Source organism: Heterodontus francisci, chromosome 20, assembly GCF_036365525.1.
Source record: "Heterodontus francisci isolate sHetFra1 chromosome 20, sHetFra1.hap1, whole genome shotgun sequence".
Lineage (NCBI taxonomy): Eukaryota > Metazoa > Chordata > Chondrichthyes > Heterodontiformes > Heterodontidae > Heterodontus > Heterodontus francisci.
The window spans coordinates 26,225,653-26,249,310 of NC_090390.1; the positions used below are offsets into that span (position 1 = coordinate 26,225,653).

General features: G+C 42.8%; 2 protein-coding genes across 16 annotated transcripts in view; one reads left to right on the forward strand and one right to left on the reverse strand.

Annotated features, from left to right (window-relative positions):
* The window catches only part of fam13c (family with sequence similarity 13 member C), a 217,778-nt gene extending 203,129 nt beyond the window's left edge, over positions 1–14,649 (forward strand). For 12 of the 15 annotated variants that reach the window (XM_068052466.1, XM_068052465.1, XM_068052463.1 and 9 more), the window contains 2 exons: positions 3,959–4,060; positions 10,167–14,649. In XM_068052466.1, the coding sequence (XP_067908567.1) occupies positions 3,959–4,060; positions 10,167–10,299 (235 nt within the window). In that variant the 3' untranslated portion in view covers positions 10,300–14,649. Of the gene's footprint in view, positions 1–3,958; positions 4,065–10,166 lie in introns of those variants that run through there. The other 3 variants (XR_010977043.1, XM_068052467.1, XM_068052469.1) reach the window with 3 other exon arrangements.
* The window catches only part of phyhiplb (phytanoyl-CoA 2-hydroxylase interacting protein-like b), an 86,325-nt gene continuing 76,851 nt past the window's right edge, over positions 14,185–23,658 (reverse strand). The window contains exons 4-5 of the mRNA XM_068052475.1: positions 19,638–19,755; positions 14,185–15,516 (exon numbers count right to left, since the gene is read on the reverse strand). Of these exons, the coding sequence (XP_067908576.1) occupies positions 14,982–15,516; positions 19,638–19,755 (653 nt within the window). The 3' untranslated portion in view covers positions 14,185–14,981. The remainder of the gene's footprint in view (positions 15,517–19,637; positions 19,756–23,658) is intronic.

Genomic DNA, 23,658 nt, shown 5'->3' on the forward strand with positions numbered 1-23,658 from the left:
TTATAAATTGCCCCTAGTGTTGGTAGGTGGGGATGTGGCAGGAATATGGGATTAGTGTAGGATGAGTATAAATGGATGGTTGATGGTCGGCACAGACTCGGTGGGCGGAAGGGCCTGTTTCAGTGCTGTATCTCTAAATAAAATAAATAAAATATACTAGGGGCAATTTACCATGGCCAATTTACCTATCAACCTGTGCCGCCCCAAATATATCTAGTTTAAAATTAAATATTTCTTGTTTTAGTCTGAAAATCTGATCAGTGTCTTCCATTTCAGAATGAGTGTAGTAGGAGGTAATTAATCCAGCAAACACGACACTGCAGATAGGGTGGTTGATGTTACAAAACCTTTGGCGTTCTAGGGATCAAGGTCTGCATATGTGAACTGCTGTCGAATTGTTGAGAGAGATAATCTGTTCTATAGAATACCACTCGTTCAGTGAATAATCAGCTACCTTTGTACTCAACTAAAATCAATAACTTGACACTAGAAACCACTTTCTACTTGAAACTTGAGTACCCAATACATTTTTTAATTTTTACTCTGATGAATAATTAACTGTACCACTACAAAACAAAATACCAAAATGGTCACACACAGGTAGGAAGGATGCAAAATTTCCCCATAAACCAAATTCCTGACAACAGAGGGTAACACTGAACATAGGAGTAGGCCATTCAGCCCATCAAGCCTGCCACAACATTCGATATGATCATGGCTGATCACCCACTTCGATGCCTTTTCTCCACACTATTCTCAAAACCCCTTATGTCATTTATATTTAGAAATCTGTCAATCTCTGCTTTAAACATTATCAATGACTGAGCTTCCACAGCCCTCTGGGGTAGAGAATTCCAAAGATTCCCAACGCTCTGAATAAAGAAATTTCTCCTCATCTCTGTCCTAAGTGGCTTCCCCCTTATTTGGAAATTGTGTCCCCTGGTTCTAGACTCCCCAATCAGGGGAAACATCTTAGCTGCATCCTTGCACTGCAAGGAAGCTATATGGTGAATTCCCCAATTCCATGTTCTCAGAGGAGAGCACCGCTCAATTTGGAGAATTGGAGTGTTGCAGTCCTTTTATCTGACTGCGCTGCCTTTGAGCACTGCTCTCTGCTGGGAATTTTAACTCCTATGCTTTTATCGCCAATTGAAAATCAGAGGCCAATTGATTTTTGCAACTGTTGACCTTTTTTTATAAAAAATAGTTCTGTGGATGGGGCATTGCTTGCAAGGCTAGTGTTTATTGCTTATGCAAAGTTGCCATTGAGAAGATGGTGACGGACGTTTTTGAACCGCTGCAGTTTGTATGGTGAAGTTGCATGCACAGTCCTGTTAGGTATTGAGCTGCAAGATTTTGACCCAGCAACGATGAAGGAACAGTGATATATCTCCAAGTCAGGATGGTGTGCGATTTGGAGGGGAACCTAAAGGTTGTTCCCAAGCTTAGAGGCAGCATTATTGGAAAACTGGGAGCAGGTAGCCTACTGATCCCATTCCCACCCCAGGAATACCTGGGATATGGTGTGTGTTTGAACAAAAAAAGAGGAAAGTAAAGTGAAACTACTGAGCATGGATAGTCTTTATTTCTCGCATACAATCAGAAGTATCACCGGAGAATTGTAAGGGTAGTCACTCCTTACATTGTCATAAGCACCTCCCATGACATTTGTTTCCCATGTTGTTCATAGGGAACAAAGGACACTCACAATCATATCAACCCCCAAATAATCTTATCAAAAAGGAATGAATGAGGCCAAATGGACAGGTTAGTGACATGTAGATGTTTAGTTCCAAGAAAAAACAGTACCTAGAAAGTTGGCTAATCTCAATCCACTTCTTTCTACACACCATTGGGATTTTGACTAACTTGTGCTCTTGGAATTCGAACCTTCCCAGTCAGGGGAGCATCCATCATTGACTCAATGAAGGAGACAGTTGATTTTCCATGCAGTGAGTTATGATGAATTGGAATGTTTGAAAGGGGGTGGGAACAGATTCAGTAGTAACTGGCAAAAGAAAATTGGATAAATACTTGAAAGGGAAAATTTTACAGGGCAATGGGGAAAGGGCAATGTAGTGGGACTAATTGGATAGCTCGTTCAATGAGCTGGCACGGGTGCAACGGAACAACTCCTAGGCTCTGTCATTCAGTGATTCTACAAACACAGAAGGGAGAGAGACATAGAAATATATGTTACGGTTAGATGAAGTAGAGTGGGAAGAGGTAAACACAGGTATAGACCAGTTGGGCTGAATGGCCTGTTTTTGTGCTGTACATTCTATGTTATTATTCAGTTAGGTAGCATTGCCTAAGCACTGGTGCAAACTACGGCTCAGTGTTTGCACTCTCGTCTCTCAGTCAGAAAGTTGTGCATTCCAGTTCCACCACGGAAATCTGAGAAAAGATCTAGGCTGACGCTCCAGTGTAGTACTGAGGGAATGTAGCACTATCTGAAGTGTTGTTTTTTGGAGGAGATATTAAATGAGACCCCCGTCTGCCCCCTCAGGTAGATATAAAACAGGGGTGTCCAACCTTCACATGTGGGGGGGGGGCCTCATTACAATATTTGTCCTACAAAAGGGGTAGGTGAGAAAATTTCAGAAAGATAAAGGCATTAAAAGTTTATCTTACTAGTAATCAAAACAACAAACGTGCATTTTTGTGAGGAATCTTTAAATGAGAAGACTAATTTATTGACTTAGTTTCTCATCACTATGTTGAACATTGATTTAGTGACATACCTTTTTGCTTACCTAAGTACTCAATCTCTGCCCGCACGCTTAATATAGCAATGCGGATTATTCCGGATAGGTGTCCATCTGTCAGGAGTGATCTTGATCACTTTCTCTTCTTCCCCCTCTATCTCTCTGTCTGTCTCTCCCTTCTCCCCTTTCTGTCTGTCTCTCCCTCCCCTCCCCCTTTGTCCGTCTCTTCCCCCCCCCCCCCCCCCCCCCACGCTATGTCAGTCTGTCTCTCTCTGTCTCCCCTCTGTCTCACCCCACTCTATCTGTCTGTCTGTCTGTCCCTACCCCCTCTGTCTGTCTGTGTCTCTCTCTCTTCCCCACCTCACTCTGTCTGTCTCTCTCTACCCCCTCTGTCTCCTCTCTCTCTCCCGCTCTCTCAGTCTCTCTCTCTCCTCCCCCCGTCTGTTTGTTTGTCTCTCACTCTCCTCCGTCTGTTGGTCTTTCTCCACCACCCCCATCTGTCTGTGTCTCTCTCTCCCCACCACCACCCCCCAAGTCTGACTCTCTCTCTCTACCCCCTCAGTCTGTCTCTCTCTCTCTTCCCCACCCCCCCCCCCCCAACCTCTCTGTCTATCTCTCCCCCCACTCTGTCTGTCTCTCCTGACAAACCTGTAGCTGTGCACTGAGGTGTCTGACATTCCGGCAGCACTGGGTTTGACCCAGGAGCAGCTGCCGTAGCTGGCACTTGGAGCTACAGCGGAGCCAAGTTTGAAATTCCGATTTAAGGAAAGGGCAAAGTAAATGGTTGAGGGCAGAAACCACGCAGCGAGGAGGAGAAACAGCCAGGTACAGTTAACATCCGTGGGCCGGATACTGGCCCGCAGGCCGTATGTTGGACAACCCTACTGTGAACGATCCCAAGGCACTATTCTGAAGAAGAGCAGGGGAGCTCTCCCTGCTGTCCTGGCCAATATTTATCCCTCAATCTACAGTGCTAAAACAGATAGCCTGATCATTATCTCTTGGCTATCTGTGGGACATTGCTGTGGATAAATAGTTTGCTCCTGTTCCTGCATTAAAGCAGTGACTACACTAACAAAAAAGATGTATTTATTGGCTGTAAGGTACTTTTGGACGCCTGAAGTTGTGAAATGCACTTTTTAAATGTAAATTCCTCGCCTTTCTTCTCTAATTAGTTATGGGACTGCATGAATTCATATTTACACAATCTGTCAGTGCCAACTAATGTTACACATTTATTATTTGTACAGGCCTGAATTGTTGGAACATCTTCGTGAAACTAGAACAGAGAAGAAGAAACTCCGCAAAGCTCTCCGAGAGTTTGAGGAGCAATTTTTCAAACAAACAGGAAGGTAAGTTACAAAAGCAAAATACTGCAGATGCTGGAAATCTGAAACGAAACAGAAACTGCTGGAAATACTTAGCAGGGAAGGCAGCATCTGTGGAGAGAGAAATAGAGTTAATGTTTCAGGTCTGTGAAAAGCGACTTTTGACAATTTTGTTCACGTGAAAATTATTACAAAGTGAATTAAAGGGCTCAGGATTAATGTTTAATTGCAGTCTTCCTGGCCCAGTCACGTTTTAAAGAACGATACCAAAGATGGTTAAACAGCAAGAGATCACTTAAATATTTGCTCCATCTGTACCACATTATCACCGTCCACCTGCTGTATGAACAAGTGTACACACTGTATGACTCAGCACAGACACACACACTGCACATCTCAGTACGCACACCCTCTGCACATCTCAGTACGCACACCCACTGCACCACTCAGTACGCACACCTACTGCACCGCTCAGTACGCACACCTACTGCACCACTCAGTACGCACACCTACTGCGCCGCTCAGTACGCACTCCCACTGCGCCGCACAGTACGCACTCCCACTGCGCCGCTCAGTACGCACTCCCACTGCGCCGCTCAGTACGCACACCTACTGCGCCGCTCAGTACGCACTCCCACTGCGCCGCTCAGTACGCACTCCCACTGCGCCGCTCAGTACGCACTCCCACTGCGCCGCTCAGTACGCACTCCCACTGCGCCGCACAGTACGCACTCCCACTGCGCCGCTCAGTACGCACTCCCACTGCGCCGCTCAGTACGCACTCCCACTGCGCCGCTCAGTACGCACTCCCACTGCGCCGCTCAGTACGCACTCCCACTGCGCCGCTCAGTACGCACTCCCACTGCGCCGCTCAGTACGCACTCCCACTGCGCCGCTCAGTACGCACTCCCACTGCGCCGCTCAGTACGCACTCCCACTGCGCCGCTCAGTACGCACTCCCACTGCGCCGCTCAGTACGCACTCCCACTGCGCCGCTCAGTACGCACTCCCACTGCGCCGCTCAGTACGCACTCCCACTGCGCCGCTCAGTACGCACCCCCACTGCGCCGCTCTACTCTCACATGCACTGCATTCAGTCTTTATACACGCAAGTGCACACACACGCACTGCACCACTCTTTACACACACCCACTGCACCACTCAGTACACATACACACACACACACACACTGCGCCACTCTACTCACACACGCACTGCATTCACTCTTTATACACACAAACACACACACATTGCGCCACTCAGTACACACACCCACTGTGCCACTCAGTACAGCCCCACAGACTGCACCACTCAGTACACACCCACGGACTGCACCACTCAGTACACACCCACGGACTGCACCACTCAGTACACACCCACGGACTGCACCACTCAGTACACACCCACGGACTGCACCACTCAGTACACACCCACGGACTGCACCACTCAGTACACACTCACGGACTGCACCACTCAGTACACACCCACGGACTGCACCACTCAGTACACACCCACGGACTGCACCACTCAGTACACACCCGCACAAACACACACATTGCACCTCTCTTTACACTCACACTGCACTACTCAGTACACACACATACTGTGGCACTCCGTACACACACCCACTGCACCACTGAGTATTCACACCCACTGTGTCACTCTGCACACACGCACACCCACTGCACCACTGGGAACACGTATACACTGCACCACTCTGCACAGGCACCCACTGCAATGCACAGCGCACGTGCATACACGCACACACTGCACCACTCAGTACCACTCAGTACACACACACCCACTTCGCCACTCTGCGCACACACACTACGCTACACTGTGCCACTCTGCACACACACTGCGCCACTCTGCGCGCACACACACTGCGCCACTCTGCGCTCACACACACTGCGCCACTCTGCGCGCACACACACTACGCCACTCTGCGCGCACGCACACACTGCGTCACTCTGTGCGCGCACACACTCACTCTGCGCACACACTGCGCCACTCTGCGCATACACACTGCGCCACTCTGCGCACACACACTGCGCCACTCTGCGCACACACACACACTGCGCCACTCTGCGCACACACACACACTGCGCCACTCTGCGCACACACACACACTGCGCCACTCAATGCACACACACACACACTGCACCACTCAGCATAGGCGCGTGCACTGCACCTCTCAGCACACACACCCACCCCACCACTCAGCACACAAACACACTGCACCACTCAGTATAGCAAACACACCCACTGCACCATTCTGTACACACAAGCCGCTGTACTGCAGTGTGCTCAAATTACACCACTCAGTGTGTAGACGCCGCATCACACATCAGCTGAAAAGCCATTGTCTTTTTTGTATTTCAGTTTAATTTAGTCTATTTCTTCTCTGTTTCCCACCTATTATTCTGTGAGTTTAATGTTAATATTCTATACTCACCTTTAACAGTGCACAGTCCTTTAATTTGCACCTGCTGGCCAGATTTCAGACTTCCCCGTTTGTCTTATTCTCTTACACTGGCAAAGCTTACATTGTTGGCTGGTGAAAGCTTCTTCAGATTTGCTGAAGCAAACAATTTAAGGCAGTTACTTCACAGCCCCACATGCTATACTGGCCCTACCAATGTGACACAAAATCCTCAATTGTGCCAGTAGAGCAATTTTAGTCCATTGTGTTCAGTTTTGTGGACCACTGTCTTAGGAAGGATATACTGGCTTTGGAGGAGAATCCCGGTAAGATTCACCAGAATAATACACTGAGGTGAGTAAAATAAAGTGAATTGGCAGCATAGGAACAACTGTTTTCTCAAGATGAATGTAGAACATGAGGGTATAATTTTAGAAATCAAGTTGAAAGCAAATTCAGGAAAAAGCTCTAGGCAAGTTTGTGAGAATGTGGAATATTCTGCTCGAGACGATCGAATCATAGAAAGTTTACAGCACAGAAAGAGGCCACTTGGCCCATCATGTCTGCACCCAGTCTAATCCCACCTTCCAGCATTTGGTCTGTAGCCCTGCAGGTTATGGCACGTGAGATGCATATCCAGACTCCTTTTAAATGAGTTGAGGATTTCTGCCTCTACTACCCTTTCAGGCAGTGAGTTCCAGACCCCCACCACCCTCTGGATGAAAACATTTTTCTTCTTCTCCCCTCTAATCTTTCTACCAATCACTTTAAATCTATGCTCCCAAGTCACTGACCTCTGTACTGAGGTAAATCGGCCCTTCACATCCACTCTATCCAGGCCCCTCACAATTTTGTACATTTCAATCAGGTCGCACCCCAGCCTATCCAATCTTTCCTCATAGCTGCATTTTTCTGGCAACATCCTTGTAAATCTCCTCTGTACCCTCTCTAGTGCAATTGCATCCTTTCTGTAATGAGGTGACCAGAACTACATACAGTACTCAAGTTGTGGACTAACCAATGATTTATACAGTACCAGCACCTTATTGACCTGTCCTGCTACCTTCGGGGATCTGTGGACATTCACTCCAAAGTCCCTGACTTCCTTTACATCTCTCAATATTCTCCTATTAATCATGTATTCCTTAGCCTTGTTTGACCTCTCCAAATGCAGCATTTCGCACTTCTCTGGGTGAAATTCCATTTGCCACTTTTCTGCCCACCTGACCAGTCCATTGATATCTTTCTGCAGTCTACAGCTATCCTCCTTGCTTGTCGATCACACGGCCAATCTTTGTGTTGTCTGCAAACCTCTTGATCATGCCCCCTACATTTACGTCCAAAATCGTTAATATATACCACTAAAAAGCAGGAGACCCAGTACTGAGCCCTGCGGATCCTACTGGAAACTGCCTTCCAGTTGCAAAAACACCCGTCGTCAATTACCCTTTATTTCCTGCCACTGAGCCAACTTTGTGTCCACCTTGCGACATTTCCTTGGATCCCATGGGCTTTTATTTTTTTTAACCAGTCTGCCATGTGGGACCTGGTCAAAAGCCTTGCCTTGCTAAAATCCATGTAGACCACATCAGCTGCACTACCCTCATCAATCTTCCTTGTTACTTCTTGAAGAAATTTGATCAAATTGGTCAGACAAGATCTTCCCTTAACAAGTCCATCCTGACTATCCTTGATTAACTGGTGCCCTTCTAAGTGACAGTTTATCCTGTCTCTCAGAATTGATTCCAATAATTTGCCCACTATTGAGGTTAGATTGCCTGGTCTGTAATTATTCACTCCCTTTTTAAACTACACCTGTATCCAGTGAGGACTGGGAAATGATGGTCAGACCTTCCGCTATTTCCTCTCTTGCTGCTTTTAACAGCCTGGGGTACATTTCATCCGGCTGTGCTCATCTATCAACTTTCAAGGATGCGAATCCCATTAATATTTCCTCTCTCCCTATGTTTATCACATCCAATACTTCACATCCCTCTTCCTTAACTACAATATCTGCATCATCCCCCTCTTTTGTGAAGCCAGACGCCAAGTATTCATCCAAGAACAATACCAACATCTTCTGCCCCTACACATAGGTTACCTTTTTGGTCATTTATGGGCCCTACTCTTTCCTTAGTTATCCTCTTACTCTTAATGTATTGATAAAATATCTTTTGGTTCAACTTGATTTTGCTTGCCAATATTCTTTCATGCTGTCTCTTAGCTTTCCTAATTTCCTTTTTGATTTCACCCCTCAGCTTTCTGTAGTATTGAGTGCTTGGTGTCGGACATAAGCTTTCCTTTTCTGCCATTATCTTATCCTGTAAGCTCCTTGACATCTAGATTCTAGATTTGGCCGTTCCCCCCCTTTTTCTTTGTGGGAACATGTTTACTCTGAACCCATTGAATCTCCCCTTTGAATGCCTCCCACTGCTCTGACACTGATTTACCTTCAAGTAGCTGTTTCCAGTCCACTTTCGCTAAATCACTCCTCAGATTAGTAAAATTGGCTTTGCCCCAATTTAGAACTGTAACTCCTGTTCTATCCTTGTCCTTTTCCATAATTATGTTAAAACTGACTGAATTATGATCACTACCACCAAAATGCTCTCCCACTGCCACTCCTTCCACCTGGCCATCTTCACTTCCAAAAACTAAGTCTAAAACTGCACCCCTCTCTTTTTGGACTTGCTACATACTGGGAAAAAAATTCTGTGAATGCAATCAAGAATTCTGCTCTGTCAATTCCTTTCACACTAAAACTATCCCAGTTAATATTGGGGTAGTTAAAATCCCCGACTATTACTACCCTTTTGTTTTTGCACTTCTCAGAGATTTGCCTGCATATATGCTCTTCTATCTCCCTCTGACTATTTGGGGGTCTATGGTACACTCCCAGCAGTGTGATAGTCCGTTTTTTGTTCCTTAGCTTGATCCATATGGCCTCATTTGATGAACCTTCCAACATATCATCCCTCCTCACAGCTGTAATTGTTTCTTTGACCAAAATTGCCACTCCCCTCCTTTCTTATCCCCCTCGCATCTGAAAACCCTGTAACCAGGAACGTTGAGCTGCCATTCCTGTCCCTCCTTAAGCCATGTTTCTGTAATAGCTATGATATCACTGTCACATGTCTATCTGTGCCCTCAGCTCATCTGCTTTATTTGCTATACTCCTTGCATTGAAGTAGATACCCTTGAGCACTGCCAAACTCTTTTCTTTTTATTTTCTAACCTTTGTTTCCTCTGCTTTCCAGACTCAAACTGAGGATTTTAAATGGGAGTAAGAAATTTACTTTGTAAATAAATGTATTCAGGGATATCAAGGAAGGGTAAGGAACTAGATCAGAAAGATAGAGCTAACAAAATGGCACAGCATGCTCAATAGGTCAAACAGTCTCTTCCTTTTCCAATGGCTAGATGAGTAAACTTGTCCGTGGGATGATGAGAATTAACAATACAGTTTTTCTATTTTGTATTTGTTTCTTTCTGTTCCCCTGGAATCCAGGTCAAGAGGTTCACTCCCTCTTAATTTCCTGTGAAGATGCATATACTCTTCACTCAGCTTATTCTATTGACAGTAGAGATGAGACCAGGAGCTCACTTTGGAGAATTTAATTGCAGACTCACAATCTTGCACTCTGCAGCATAGATTAATCATATTGCTTTCTCTATAATTGATAATAATTACACAGGCTTTTCTTGTAGGTATGTACAGAAAGAAGATCGCATACCAATGGCTGAAGAATACAGCGAGTACAAGCATATAAAAGCCAAACTTCGGTTGTTGGAGGCACTCATCACTAAGCATGATTGTTCAAAAACTGTTTTGAGTTCTTAAAGAGAAAACTTACAAAAAAGACAATTTTCTTGTCCTTGAAACAACCAGAGGAAATTATTCAATCCTTTCTAAAGCTCTGGATATTTCATCCTCGCATTTGTGCCATAGAAACACTTGGTTGCACTTTATTAATCACTAAAGTCTGCAAATTCCAACAGTGACAGCAAGAAGGAATGCAAGGGTTGCTCAGCAACTAATCAAAGTCACTGTCGCTAATGACAACGAACGTTACAAGATGCACTGAAGATATTTTTGAGTAGGTAGCTTTGAGAATTTTATGAGATGGACCCTATTCTGAACAATGATAAAGTCAGGACAGTTGAATTATTTCTTGGCAAGGCGAATGTTTAGGAGGGAGACATTTATTGATGGTCTCTGTGTGAGACACCGTAGCACTTTATTTATGTCATTGTGGACTGAAAAGAGTGTGGCATGTACAGCCAAAAAACATCCTGCCTTTTGCTGATGCATTTTGATGGTTTCTTCAGTTCATATTGCATTGAGTGGTTGATTACAATTTAAATACAAAGATTGCCATTTCTTGTTTGAATATTGAAGGAAGAAAAAAGGAAATTCAAAGTGAATTTACAATTGTTTGGACTGCAGTCCCAATCTTTTTCATGGCCATTTAAAACAAAGTCAAGTTGCAGTTCTTTTAACCATTTCAGATCCACATTATCTGGGATTAGCATATCTTTACATTGTTCAAAAAAAAGTGTTGCCATTTATATTTTTGGTAGTTATGTTGAAAAATGTTTGTAATATTTGTAATTTATAACATTCATAAGGTGTATCATTCTGAAACAGACATATTTTTGCATGCATAATGTTCCTGCAGCATCTTAAAGGTCTATGTGTCATTCAGGTTTGACTCACTTAAACTAACCTTATCAATTCTTTTAGGAATCCATTGTTTATTGAAAAGCCGTTATGTCACAAGATAGATAAAGATGAGGAAAGTCATTTGAGCCATAATGCTCATGATCCGAAAAGAATCCAAAGTCCCTTTGGCTGTTCCTCACTGGTTTGATATTATCGATGAATTTGCCAACTTTTCACTGAGCACTTCTATATCCAAGTCATTAATATAAATTTGAAACAATACAGTTCCCAGTATCAATTCTTGGAAGACTGCACTTGCCCACTCTCAAGTCACTCCCCTAACAAGTACCAGCTGCTTCCTACTTTTCAGCTAATTTTTCATCCATTGCCAGGTTTTATCTTGAATTTTGATCACTTTAGGAACAACCTTTCATGTACAATTTTGTCAGATGCTTTTTGAAATTTAGCTCAATGCAGTAAGGCTTTCTGCAGTTTGCTTGGTATGTTATTTCCTCAAAAAAAATTCATAAGGTTAATATTGTACAGGTAATCTAGAAGTTTACCTTGGTAATGAATTCCATTATCTTACTTGGTAAGGGATGTAAAACCAGAAGCAAAATACTGCAGATGCTGGAAAAACACAGCACGTCAGGCAGCATCTGTGGAGAGAGAAACAAGAGTTAATGTTTCAGGTCAATGACCTTTCATCAGAAATTCTGATGAAAGATTATCAGCCTGAAACCTTAACTCTGTTTCTCTCTCCACAGATGCTGTTTGACCTGAGTATTTCTAGGGATGTAAAACCATTGGGTTGATAGCTGGCTGAGTTTGTTTTATCAGAATAGCATGCTTTCACTCTAGTAGGACCTCTCCAGTGTTCACAGGGTATCTATCAGCGTCTTTCAGATCTCATCCCTTTTGTTTTTAACCCACATGTGTCTCAGGTCTCCATCTATTTGACACTGTTAATCCTACTTCATTATCTGATTACAGGACATGTTACCAAGTGTTTTCTCCTGTGAATAACTGGAGAAATTAGTCGTAGAATGCATGAATTACTTTCAACCTCCTTTCCATGATCCTCCTTCTCTACCTCCCTGTGATATTACTGCTGTTGCCTTTAGAGTCTGTAGCTACATGTATTTCAAGCTTCCTGTTTGTTCCTGTGATAACCATTCTATTGGACTATAATTTGCTATTGGGCTAATATTGTTCGCCATTATTTATGTGCATATGGTACAGCAACTTCAAGTGAGAGATAAATGTGAGTTAAATATCCAGAAGTTGCTGTCCCGGTTGCACCACTCCACCGTTAGCTTCACAAAAATGGCATCCTGCTGTCCAGCTCGCTATTGAAATGCATTGCCAGTTGCTGAATTTCTGCAGTAGATACAAACTCAACTCACCACTGAAAGTTAAGTCTTGTTCTTTTCCGTCTAAGTACAATTTTAATGATATGGTAAATGTTAATTACTGCCAGTTAATCTTACTGGCACTGCAATACACAGTTGCGTGCCCTGTTCCCTCAATGCAATGTTATTAGCTCGCATGTTCAGCAACTTGGCATGCAAAAAACTTAAAACAAGGTGCAAGGGTCAGTCGCACTGTTATTAGATTCACTCCCACTGCAAATTATGGCCTAAATGTGTTTGAGGTTTCCAATACATCCTTATCCCACCATCTTGTAAGATTTATAGTTTCTTCACTTTGGATTGTTCATGGATTTATCCAGATTTCTTTGAATGGTGATTAATTCATTCATAACTGAGGTAGAGTATAACTACCCACCCTCCCAAATCTATTACCTTAAGCTTGTCCCTCATTGCATTGAAGCCAGCCTTTTTAAAAGTGTCTAGCTGTCTGTTGGATGTTGGTGATGTCAATTCTGTATGTGCATCATGTAGAATAATCATTTTCTGGGTGCTCGCATCCAAAGTTGCCACTGCCCAGTCAAGGCATCATTATGCTTTTTGCATGACTGATGCTCATGCATGACCCCGAGCTTCCTATCGCTTGCCTTTTCAACATATCCCCCTGTTCTCATGCCCACATATCTGTCCTGGGCTTGCTGCTGTGTTCCAGCAAACAACAACACAAGCTCGAGGAACAGCATCTCATTCACCGATTCGGCATGCTACAGCCTGACGGACTGAACATTGAGTTCAATAATTTCAGAGCATGATGCCCCCACCCCCACCCGTTTTTATTTTTAGTTATTTTTTCACCATGTGCCTACCACTGGTTTTTTTCATGTTTGTGCTTTGGGCCAGGGTTGTTCATTTTTCTGTCAATTAACACCCTCTCTGCACTAATGCTTTGTCTTTCACCACACCATTAACATACCATTTGCCTTTGCTCCATGAACTACTGGTCAGTTATTCGCTGTCCTATCAACACCTTGCCTTTTGTTATCTCTTGCCCCATCCCCGCTTTTGTTTGCTTAAAACCTATTACATTTCTAACATTTGCCAGTTCTGATGAAGGGTCACTGACCTGAAACTTTAACTCTGCTTCTCTCTCCACAGATGCTGCCAGACCTGCTGAGCATTTCTTGTTATTTCAGATTTCCAGCAGCTGCAGTATTTTGCTTGTATTTTGTGTTTTTTAAATGCTTATTTGAACTGCACTCATTTTGAGTTCACTTATTTTGTGATGCTAATGAATGTACAAAAAAGTTAAATCCTTACACGTGAATATCTAGTGTGCCAAAAATATTTGTCAAACAATGAATTTCTTTGCTTGGTTCAGGCATGTTATGATCTACACTCAACTGAAGCAGCATAAAGCGGTAGCTTTATCCTAGGCTGGAAGGATATGTTCAAAATCATATTGGCAGTGAGAGAATTTAACTCAGGTTGTATAATTTGTGCCATCATATAAATTTTGTATTTCATATTCTACCAAATTCAGAAATTAACTGTGGAAGGAATGTTTTAAATGCAGTGTTGACAGTTAAGTTGCCATTCATGATTGAAAATTTGAGTTTTCTGAATAGCTTGAGATATTTCTTTTCCCTGTTGGGCACCATTCAAAATACACTGTTCATTGTTCCAAACTGCCTCTGCATGAAAACAACTAGTAAATTATAAGCTACTGTTTGGTTAACCCAAATAATGCTGGCACTTTGTATTTCTCTGTAGGAAGCTATTTATCAAATAATGTAGCTTTGTAAGAAGAATTATAATTAATTTAATGATACACATCTTGAGGTTGGTGTTGGAATGTAATAAATAGGATAGTAATGTCTGCATTTTACAGCCATTTAATTTTTTAGAAGCAGTATAGTTTCATAACATTGTCAAATTACTACAAAATGCTCTGTAATCATCCACTGGACTGTAAATCTTTTTGAACAGTGCAAATACAAATATTTTTCTATTGTATTACATTTATTTTCTTCAAATACAGCAGTTTTAAATGCTTCTTGTTAACTAGTTATTACAAGTAATGTGAACACTTAATGAGCAAGTTGGAAGTGTCAAGTACTGTATTTCTATTTTGCAAGATAAAGTCATGCTGCCACTGTAACCTTCATGCTTATTCCAATCGATGTTTTTCATTCAGGTTAAATATTTGTTTTAGAACACTACAAAATAAGCGAAAATCTTTGCTTTGCAAGAGCACATTAATATCAATTGTATTTTCTCAAAGCAGGAACTTTGCAGCAACTTTACGAAATATCTCACAAAAAGAAACAGACATTTACATATTCTGTAAGACCAATGTTTCAGTAAATAAATCAACCAGCGGGTAAGCTTTTGGTGAAAAGCTGTATCATATGCGTGCTTTCGAGGAAAGAATTGAAATAACACAAAATGAAAACTACATTAATGTCAGTCATGTGAAAATTGACTGTTCATCTAACGTCCAGCACTAATGTTGCAAGTCTTGCAGCTTGGATCTTTTTTTGCATTTGCTGTGGATAAACTCATTAGCTGATGGCCACTGATCTCAGCCACACTACCAAGAGAGAGATGCACTGGGTCAGTGTAGATAATTTCTAAAATAGCATCTTGAGCATGATGATAAACAAGCCTACCTTCGTCCTCAGTGCATGTCAGGAATTTGTTGTCTGCAATATTTAGCTGAGGAAGTCGCTGCTTGCAGAATTCATCTCCCTCTGATCCCATAGGTGCAATAACAAGAATAATGTAGTGGTAGGCCGTATACATACAATAAAAGTCACCAAAATAGAGGTTAGTGTTCTGGTTGAAGAGTTTGCTGGCAGGAATCTGATAGCGGTATCTCCCATAAGGTGAATCATGTGGAGGTTTTCCAGTGTTGAATTCAGTGTTGCAGCTAAAGAAGATGCCTTCTAGTTTCCCGCTGATGGGAGAACCATGACTGCCACTGTTATCTTTTGTGGAGGTTTGCATCAATTGTCCTTGGTGCTCCCTGAAATGGTAATTTTCATTTGTCAGTAATGCAGGAGTATTGAGTAATGCTGCTGTTACAGTTTGGATTACTCACTGCCAAGCCTTACAACAATGCAATACAATATTGTTTGTTTTTCTTTCTGCTTCAGTGACTAAAAGAAACAAAGAAATGTTTGTCCAAGTCAGACTAGACCATTGTATCTTCCAACGCACACACCAACACAAGAATCTCTTCCTATTTCTAGCTGCATCTTTACTATGTCTGTATAATAATAGGTAGTTCAAAAGTGGATTGTAATGTAAAAATTCTCAATCCTGACTCCAGGCACCTTCCCATCCATCAGTCATTCAGGTTAGTAACAATGGTACAGATGCCATTGAGTAGACATATTACTGTTTTATAACTAGCAGTATAGGACACTACACTGATGTACTTCGACTTAACAGGAAGCAGGGAATAGAATGCCACAATCCTGGACCACATCTGAATGACGAGCTTCCTAACTGGCTGGTTGAAAACTTGTCAGCTAAATTTAACAGAATCTTCCCTGTCTGGAAAAGTGATCAGTTGATAGCTCCTGAACACAATTCAGATTGAGTGATTTATAAATCTTAGCCATTCAATAGCACCAAGACCTGCTGGATCACTAGTTCGATAGAGGTTATGTAATTACATATCCAGGTATGGGCAGATGTGGTTCTTGCTATTGCAAAAGGACCTGGGAGCCAATATCAATACTTTGTACTGAATATGCACCCACAGACATTGAAATAGTGTGTTTCCTTAACCTGAACGGAGAAATTAATGTCCTGCAGGTAGTCTATTCTCCAGCTAATACCATTATGTATGATCTGTGCAGGACTATCTTAAACTTTCCCTTCACAGTAAACAAGTCTAAAATCAGCCCAAAAACTCCAGTACATTTTATTGAAAAAAGTGAAGAATTAATTTCCACGTTGCGATCGGACCCCACGCAACCTTAACCACACCCACCTAACTCTCAGGACTTAGCTGAGACAGGCACCACAGACCGGACATCTCCCTATGGATGGAGCAGCCTCTGGAGACACAGCCAGTGTCAGCAGCTCACTCCAATTATTAAGACAAATTTCAAGCCAGCATTGGGCTTCTCTGTGCAGTGCTGAGACTGTACTGTTTAACCATTTGACTCATTTTGTAGAATGCTTTCTAGAAGCTACCAGTGAGGAAACCTTGGACTAAGGAAGTAGGCAGAAATCATTTAGGAATTCAACAATGTATACTGGAATTTCAGCGGGAAATGCATCTAAATTTCTGAATGAGCGATAAACTTCCACATTATATTGCATGTATCACTTATGAACATATAAAGGAGGAGATGTGGGTGCATGAGGACTCCTGAACATACTGGGACAGAGCCCTGAAATCAGGAGCAGAAAGACATGGAGACAGGGGTATGGGAAGCGAAGAGGGTTGCAGTTAGGAGACTGCTGCGCGGTGGTGAGCACCATCATTTTCCACACAGCCATGAGCTGCAGCATGAACAGAAGTGGGAAAGGCACAGAGAAGAGCAGTCAATAAAGTGGAAGAACCAATAGGGAAGAGAAGATTCTTAAACTGAGGTCTATTAGACCACAGGAAAAATTACTTTCCTCCCTATTAATTTCCAAAAAGCATTCCACCTGGACTGTCTCCAATTGGTTCATCATTTTTAAAACTTTAATAATATCCCATCTAAGGCTGCATTTCTCCAAGGTAAATAACCCTTAAAGCTCTTAGTTTATTTACTTTTATTTAGAGATACAGCACTGAAACAGGCCCTTCGGCCCCACCGAGTCTGTGCTGACCAACAACCACCCATTTATACTAATCCTACATTAATCCCATATTCCCTACTACATCCCTACCTACACTAGGGGCAATGGCCAATTTACCTATCAACTTGCAAGTCTTTGGCTGTGGGAGGAAACCGGAGCACCCGGCGGAAACCCACGCGGTCACAGGGAGAACTTGCAAACTCCGCACAGGCAGTACCCAGAACTGAACCCGGGTCGCTAGAGCTGTGAGGCTTCGGTGCTAACCACTGCGCCATTATGAGGATAGCTTTGGTCTCATCCTGGTCACATGCCAGAGCTCCAAATCCTTCACTGAGCACAGGGACCAAAGTTGGATACAGCGGTGGTTGGGGGGGCGAGGGGGGGTGGGATGGTTGGAATTAATCTCTGTTTTTGAGGGCACAACATCCTACACCTCATCTGTGCCTAGGTGCTGCCATGTTGGTGAACGCAGTTTCCAGGTGTCTATTGCCTCCACTTGAAACAGGTGCAAGGCCCCTTGCATATGTTAATAAGCTTCTGGACACCTTCAGGAAATTCAGCACAGCAGCTGCCTGGCGTCAGCATCATCTGATCTATATGCAGCCTATCCAGTGGTCCTTCATGGGACCAAAAATATAACTTTTTATAATTATTTTGATGTGGAGCCGGAAGCAGCAGGAGCGCTAGTGAGGGCCCCTTCCAGCATGTAGCGCAGAAGGTACTGGGAACCCTATTGTGGGTTAGAATATTGGGCATCAGCCCCAGAGAAAGACTGCTGCATTTCCACTAAGTGTCCGAATTGTGTGGGAAACCATCAGGAAAATGATTATAAAATAACAAAATTGCTTTTCAAAATCATATTATCATTTAAATAAATTCAGTGTCAATTAGTTGTGTTAGGTTGCATGGGGTCATAGTGTATGTGAACATGTAAATTAACCAGATAGCTCCCTCAGGAATCTGGATTATAGAGCTGGATTTTAAAAAATGGCCCGCACAGGCCGCACGCCAAAGAGCTGCCGCAATCTCCTCCACGGTGGCCCGCGCCACCGCCCCCCCCACCGCCACCCTTCACATGGATGGGGGTGGGCTTTCCGTCACAGGCACTGGCGCCATTTTTAAAGGGCAGCAAGCCATGTTGGCACATTTAAATCTTTAAAGGAGTAACCCCTCAAAATGAAATAAATTTACAACGCCCCTTTCCCACTCCCCCAATAACAATTCAGGAACTATTTGTCCTGTCTCCACCCCACCCCGCCCAAAACACTTACCTTTTACATCTGACCTCCCCCCTCCCAAACAGCACAAAGTTTAAAAAGTCAACCCTTCCTACCAACCCCTACACACATTGCGTTTATTTGACCCCATCCCCCACCCTACCCCCCGCACTAAAACTCTTACCTACTCCCCCCTCCGCACCAGTGTGGTGCCGCGTTTCCCCGGACGGGGATTTGAATGGCACAGCGCCTGGCGCTCCTGCACAAAAGATAGTGGCGGGCCTGCAAGATCGCAGGTAAGTCTATTTAAATGCACTCATTTTATTGATTTGAATATTTTAATTGAGGCCACGGAGCCTTGCTGCTGCTGGGAGGATTGGGCCGGGCCAATCAAGGTCCGTGGTGGGCCTCATTCAGAGCAATCTTCAGGCCCCCCACCAGCCAAGGAACCCGACACCTGGGGGAGAAAAAATCCAGCCCATGTAGTGCTTTCAGCAACTATGAACTATTTTGGAAGAATTAGCTATTAAGACTTCGTAAAAATATACATATTCCTTTTTGCAAAATGTATAGGATATTTTGCTGATATTTTCTGGTTACCTTTGTGCAGCTTTTGATGCCCTGAAGATATAGACATTGTTGTAAAAGACTCAGTTTTCTTCAATTAACGTTGGTTTAAAAATTCTCATTCTAAGACTTTGCTCAAGTTCACTCATTATGTGTTGTTAATTTACCAAAAAAGTACTACAGAGCCATTTAAAGCTAAGATGTTCATTGATATTTGATGAGGAGTGAATCAGCATCATTTTACCTCACTTACCACTAGACAACCTAAATTTGCCACTGGCTGTGAATTATGATTATACAAGAATAGCTAATGCCTTGCTGCACAGCCAGCAGTAAATGTTTGCATATAGCTATCACCAAATGCGATAACTTACTGCTCCACAGACTATTTTTTTTCCAAATAACTACAATTATCTTTAAAAAAGATATCATTCGCAGGTTTTTTTTTATAAAAAAGTTCTCCTCCCCAGTGGTCATGTAGAGTTGAACAATAAAGAATGTTATTTTTCTCAGCTTTAACAGCGGAAATTAAAGTAGCTTTTCCTATGACTTTTCTTACCTAACATAGTCAAAGTATTCTCTGTGCTGGTTACGATAGAAAACTGAAAACTTCAACATGCGCCCTGAAATCGCTTCAGCTTTTTCCATCAACTGTGTTAGGTGAACCTTGGAATAGTCTGCAGAAAAATCAAAGACATTTTATTACTAGCATTGCATTATGTTTCAATTTTATATTAAATTAAAATATAACAATTATTTGGCATGGTTTGGAGATCAATGGAATTTTGGTAGGGTGTACATGAAAACATAACTTTGAGGGCAAAGCATCAAAATCGATTGTTACTTAGTCAAAAGCAAAGAATAAGCAACACAGTTTCTGTGGTATTCAAATACCATGAAAAGTAATGTGTTTTTGTCCCCAGATATTTCTCGTGCTCAAAGAGTTGTAATCAAGCCCTCATGCTCTAAGGAGTGTAACTTTAGAGTGGAAGAGAATAGGACCGTAGAATGATATCTGGATTGCTCTAGAAATTGACCAGCACAGACAAAACAAGCCGAATAGCCTCCTCCTATGATACAATAGCTTGCAATGCATCACTACCCAGAGGTCGACTAGAAGCCATTGCTGTTTTAGCTAGCTTACAAAATTAACATTGACTCCCTCATGTTCTCCTAATCTTTGGATAGTGGGATAGATGTTCAACTTGCCGCCCAGGTATAAAACTTGTGTAACAAATCAGCCTTCCATTGTAGAAATAGCCTGATGTTTCATCTTCAGTGAATGGTGCAGCTGCATCAGAGTTGTTCCTTTGCTCCTCTGCTAGTGAACCATTGACTGAAGTACACTGGCAGCTTGCTTCGATTTACATCTTTTACCATTTTCTGATGTGTTGGGCTACTGGTTTAAGGTCCATTTCCCTGTAGCTTTTCCTGGACTAAACTGTTTATATCTGTTTTGCTGATGGCCTGGGTGCTATTCTCTCCACTGCTAACTCCCTCCTCTAGATTGCAGTTTGTCTCCAGATTTCACATTGCCCCCTTCTAAGCTCTGCAGACAATGCTATGTTCCTTTTCTGGATTCAATTTCTGCTCTTCCACTGGCTCCTTATGATTTGCTACTCCAACCCAGCTCCTGATCCATACCTCCACTTCTCCTTCAATAGCTGCTGGATCAACCATCCATTTTCTACTGCTTTTTAACTGTCTTTTCCCCTCTTCCAGCTGAGACTGGTCCTCACTGTTGCTTTCCATCTTCAATCACTGTGCTGTCTTCTGTAACAGACCTCACTCCTTTGCAGCATCTTGTCTCTATGCTCCCTCCCACTTCTAAACAGACATTCAGAAGCTGGACTGCTTTCCTATTTCATACAAGGCCCAACTCCAATTATCCAGTTCTTTCTTATAAGCAACGTAAGGTCCATTTGTGCACACTTTGGCTATCACCTTGGACCTCCCCTCCCACTTTTCAAGATGTCAGTCTTGGCTCAGTGGTGCACTTTTGCCTCTAAGTCAGAATGCTATGGGTTCAAGTCCCACGGCAGGGACAGGACTTAAGCACAAAATCTAGGCAGACAGTTTAGTGCATTGTTGAGGAACAGCTGTAGTATTGCAGGTGTCATCTTTTGGATGAGATGTAAAATTGAGGCCTCATCCCCCCTCTCAGGTGGACATGAAAGATCCCATGGCAATATTTCAAAAAAGAACAGGTCAATCATAATCACTAAAACAGACAATCTGATCAATATCACACTGCTATTTGTGGGCAATTTGCTGTGCACAAATTTGCTGTCGCAATTCCTTGATTACAACAATGACTATTGGCTCTATAGTGCTTTGGAACGTCCTGAGTTTGTAAAAGGAGTTATATAAATGCTAATTTTTCTTTCTTGCTTTTTTTTCTCACAGTAATCTTCAGGTCTACCCTATTCCCTTCTTCTCCCCAGCCAACCATATCCCATTTCATCTCCCCCTTTCCTATTACCATACCTCCTCGATTGCTCCTTCTGGCATAAATGGAACAAAGTGGTCTGAAAACGGCATTGCGTCACCGGCCTGTTTATACTGCCATTTCAGCTGCTGCCATCTTGGGTAGAGTCCTGAGAAGGGCAGCGGGAGATTCCCAAGGCGTAATTTTGAGCTGCAAATGGGTTGCATTCATGCAGCATTCTCCACCTATTTGTACCTGGCAGTAAGTAGCCTAACCGGCGGTCCTCAAGGGGACCACTGAAGATCACTCACAAAACAGCTCAGGATATGCTGAATTATGAAGAATGTTACATATGACCTGCAAGTTGGCTAACTCCTAAGTAGCATATAAGAATATCAGTATTTTTTTAAAGACAGAATAGGAACAAAAGAAACAAAATCAAATAGCCAACAGGTTTGTAATGGCTCAATTTAGAGATATGGGTAGTCATCTGATGAAGATGAGGTAAAAATAATAGATAACTTTTGTTTTCAGTAGAGTGGAGGTTGTGGGGTGTGATTTTCACAACTCAGCAAGTAAATAAGCAAACTCATCATCAATCTCCCCGTTATTCATTTTCAAACTAGGAATGCACTATTTGCCAAAAAATCCAATGTTTAAAACAATGGTGCTGGCTTCGCTCAATGTGGCTAAATGATTTTAATGTTAGTGATCCAAATGTTAAAGTCATAGACTGTGAAAATCCATACGACCATGTTGCCTTTAACATCATAAAACATATCTGGGCTGGATGGAAGTTTCACCTTAAATAGGTCTTGCTGGAAACTGGAAATAAAGGCTGTGGCCCAGTAAACCCCTTTGCTACACTCCCTGTGGACTTGAGGGAGTTTTCGTAATTGTCTTGTTTCTACATAATCATGAAATAGAAGCTTTCACTCTTTTCCTCATGTAAAAGGCAGTATCACCCATTTAAACTCGATTACATGGCTGAATTTGAGATGATTTTATTTTTCTTCTGTTTGAAAATCTTTGGCAGACACTGAAGGCCTTAACATTAGAAGCTTGTAGGGTACATTAGAAACAGTTAGAATTGAAAAAAAAGCTTGCATCTCATTTAGCTTTTAAAAGCAGGCAAAGACTAATGCCTGAATTTATTTTACAAATAGCACAATATTTTTGTAATAATTCTTTCATATGCAACAGCTTATGTTGTGTCAAAAACAGGGGTCAAAAGAACAGAAAATTGGCTTACGTAAGCACAGCATGACATTATGGGAAGAAGGAACGCACAATCCATATCAAACAAACCGACACTCTACTTTTGGATTTCTCAGTATAGTGAAATTTGTAAATTAGGGACACCTAATGGACTTGAATCAGGTGTCCTATATTTGCAGAAGTCCTTATTTCCAAAATGGTTATTGTAGGTACAGTAAACCAGACGAACCAAATATTCCAGAATTTGCTGCATCTCCTGCAGTGTTCCTTTTTTGCCCTTACCTGGGTTCGTATTCTGGAACCCTGCCAGCAGGATGGAATTTCAGTTAATTTTCTGTTTGTTGGGTTTCCTAATTCAGTGCCGTCCCATTTCCGTTGAGGGAGGGATATCCTGATCCTGGGATCTGCTACATTGGCAGCCTACATAGGACAAGGTGACTGCTGTAGGAACTGAGATCCCTGGCAGATCCCGGTCAAATTAGGGGAGAATTAAAGGCCCGCAGACCCCTGTCCAAGGCACCCCACCTCCGTGTGCTGCAGCTGCTAATGTTTGAAATGCTGTAGGCTGGGTAGGGGGCTGTTAATAGCTCATCAGCATCTGGCATACTGCTGGAGGAGGGCTGCCAACTCTGGTTGGAGGCTGCAAGTCAGAGAGGTAAGAGGACCCCAGGTGCATTACTGGAGGAGCCTCAGCCTTTGTCCTTATGTCAACTGGTGCCAGGTTCTTGCTGCCTGTGTGGATGTGGGGTGGACAAACTAACTAGGGCACTGAGTCATTCGAATGTGGGGAGTGAAAAGGAATGTGGTAGTGGTAAGGGGACCATGGTCAAGGGGACAGATTCTGTTCTCTGCAGCTGCAACAGGAGTTCCAAAGGCAGGTTTGCCTGCTTGGAGTCAGAGTTACCAACAATAAAAACATTTATTTGTATAGCAT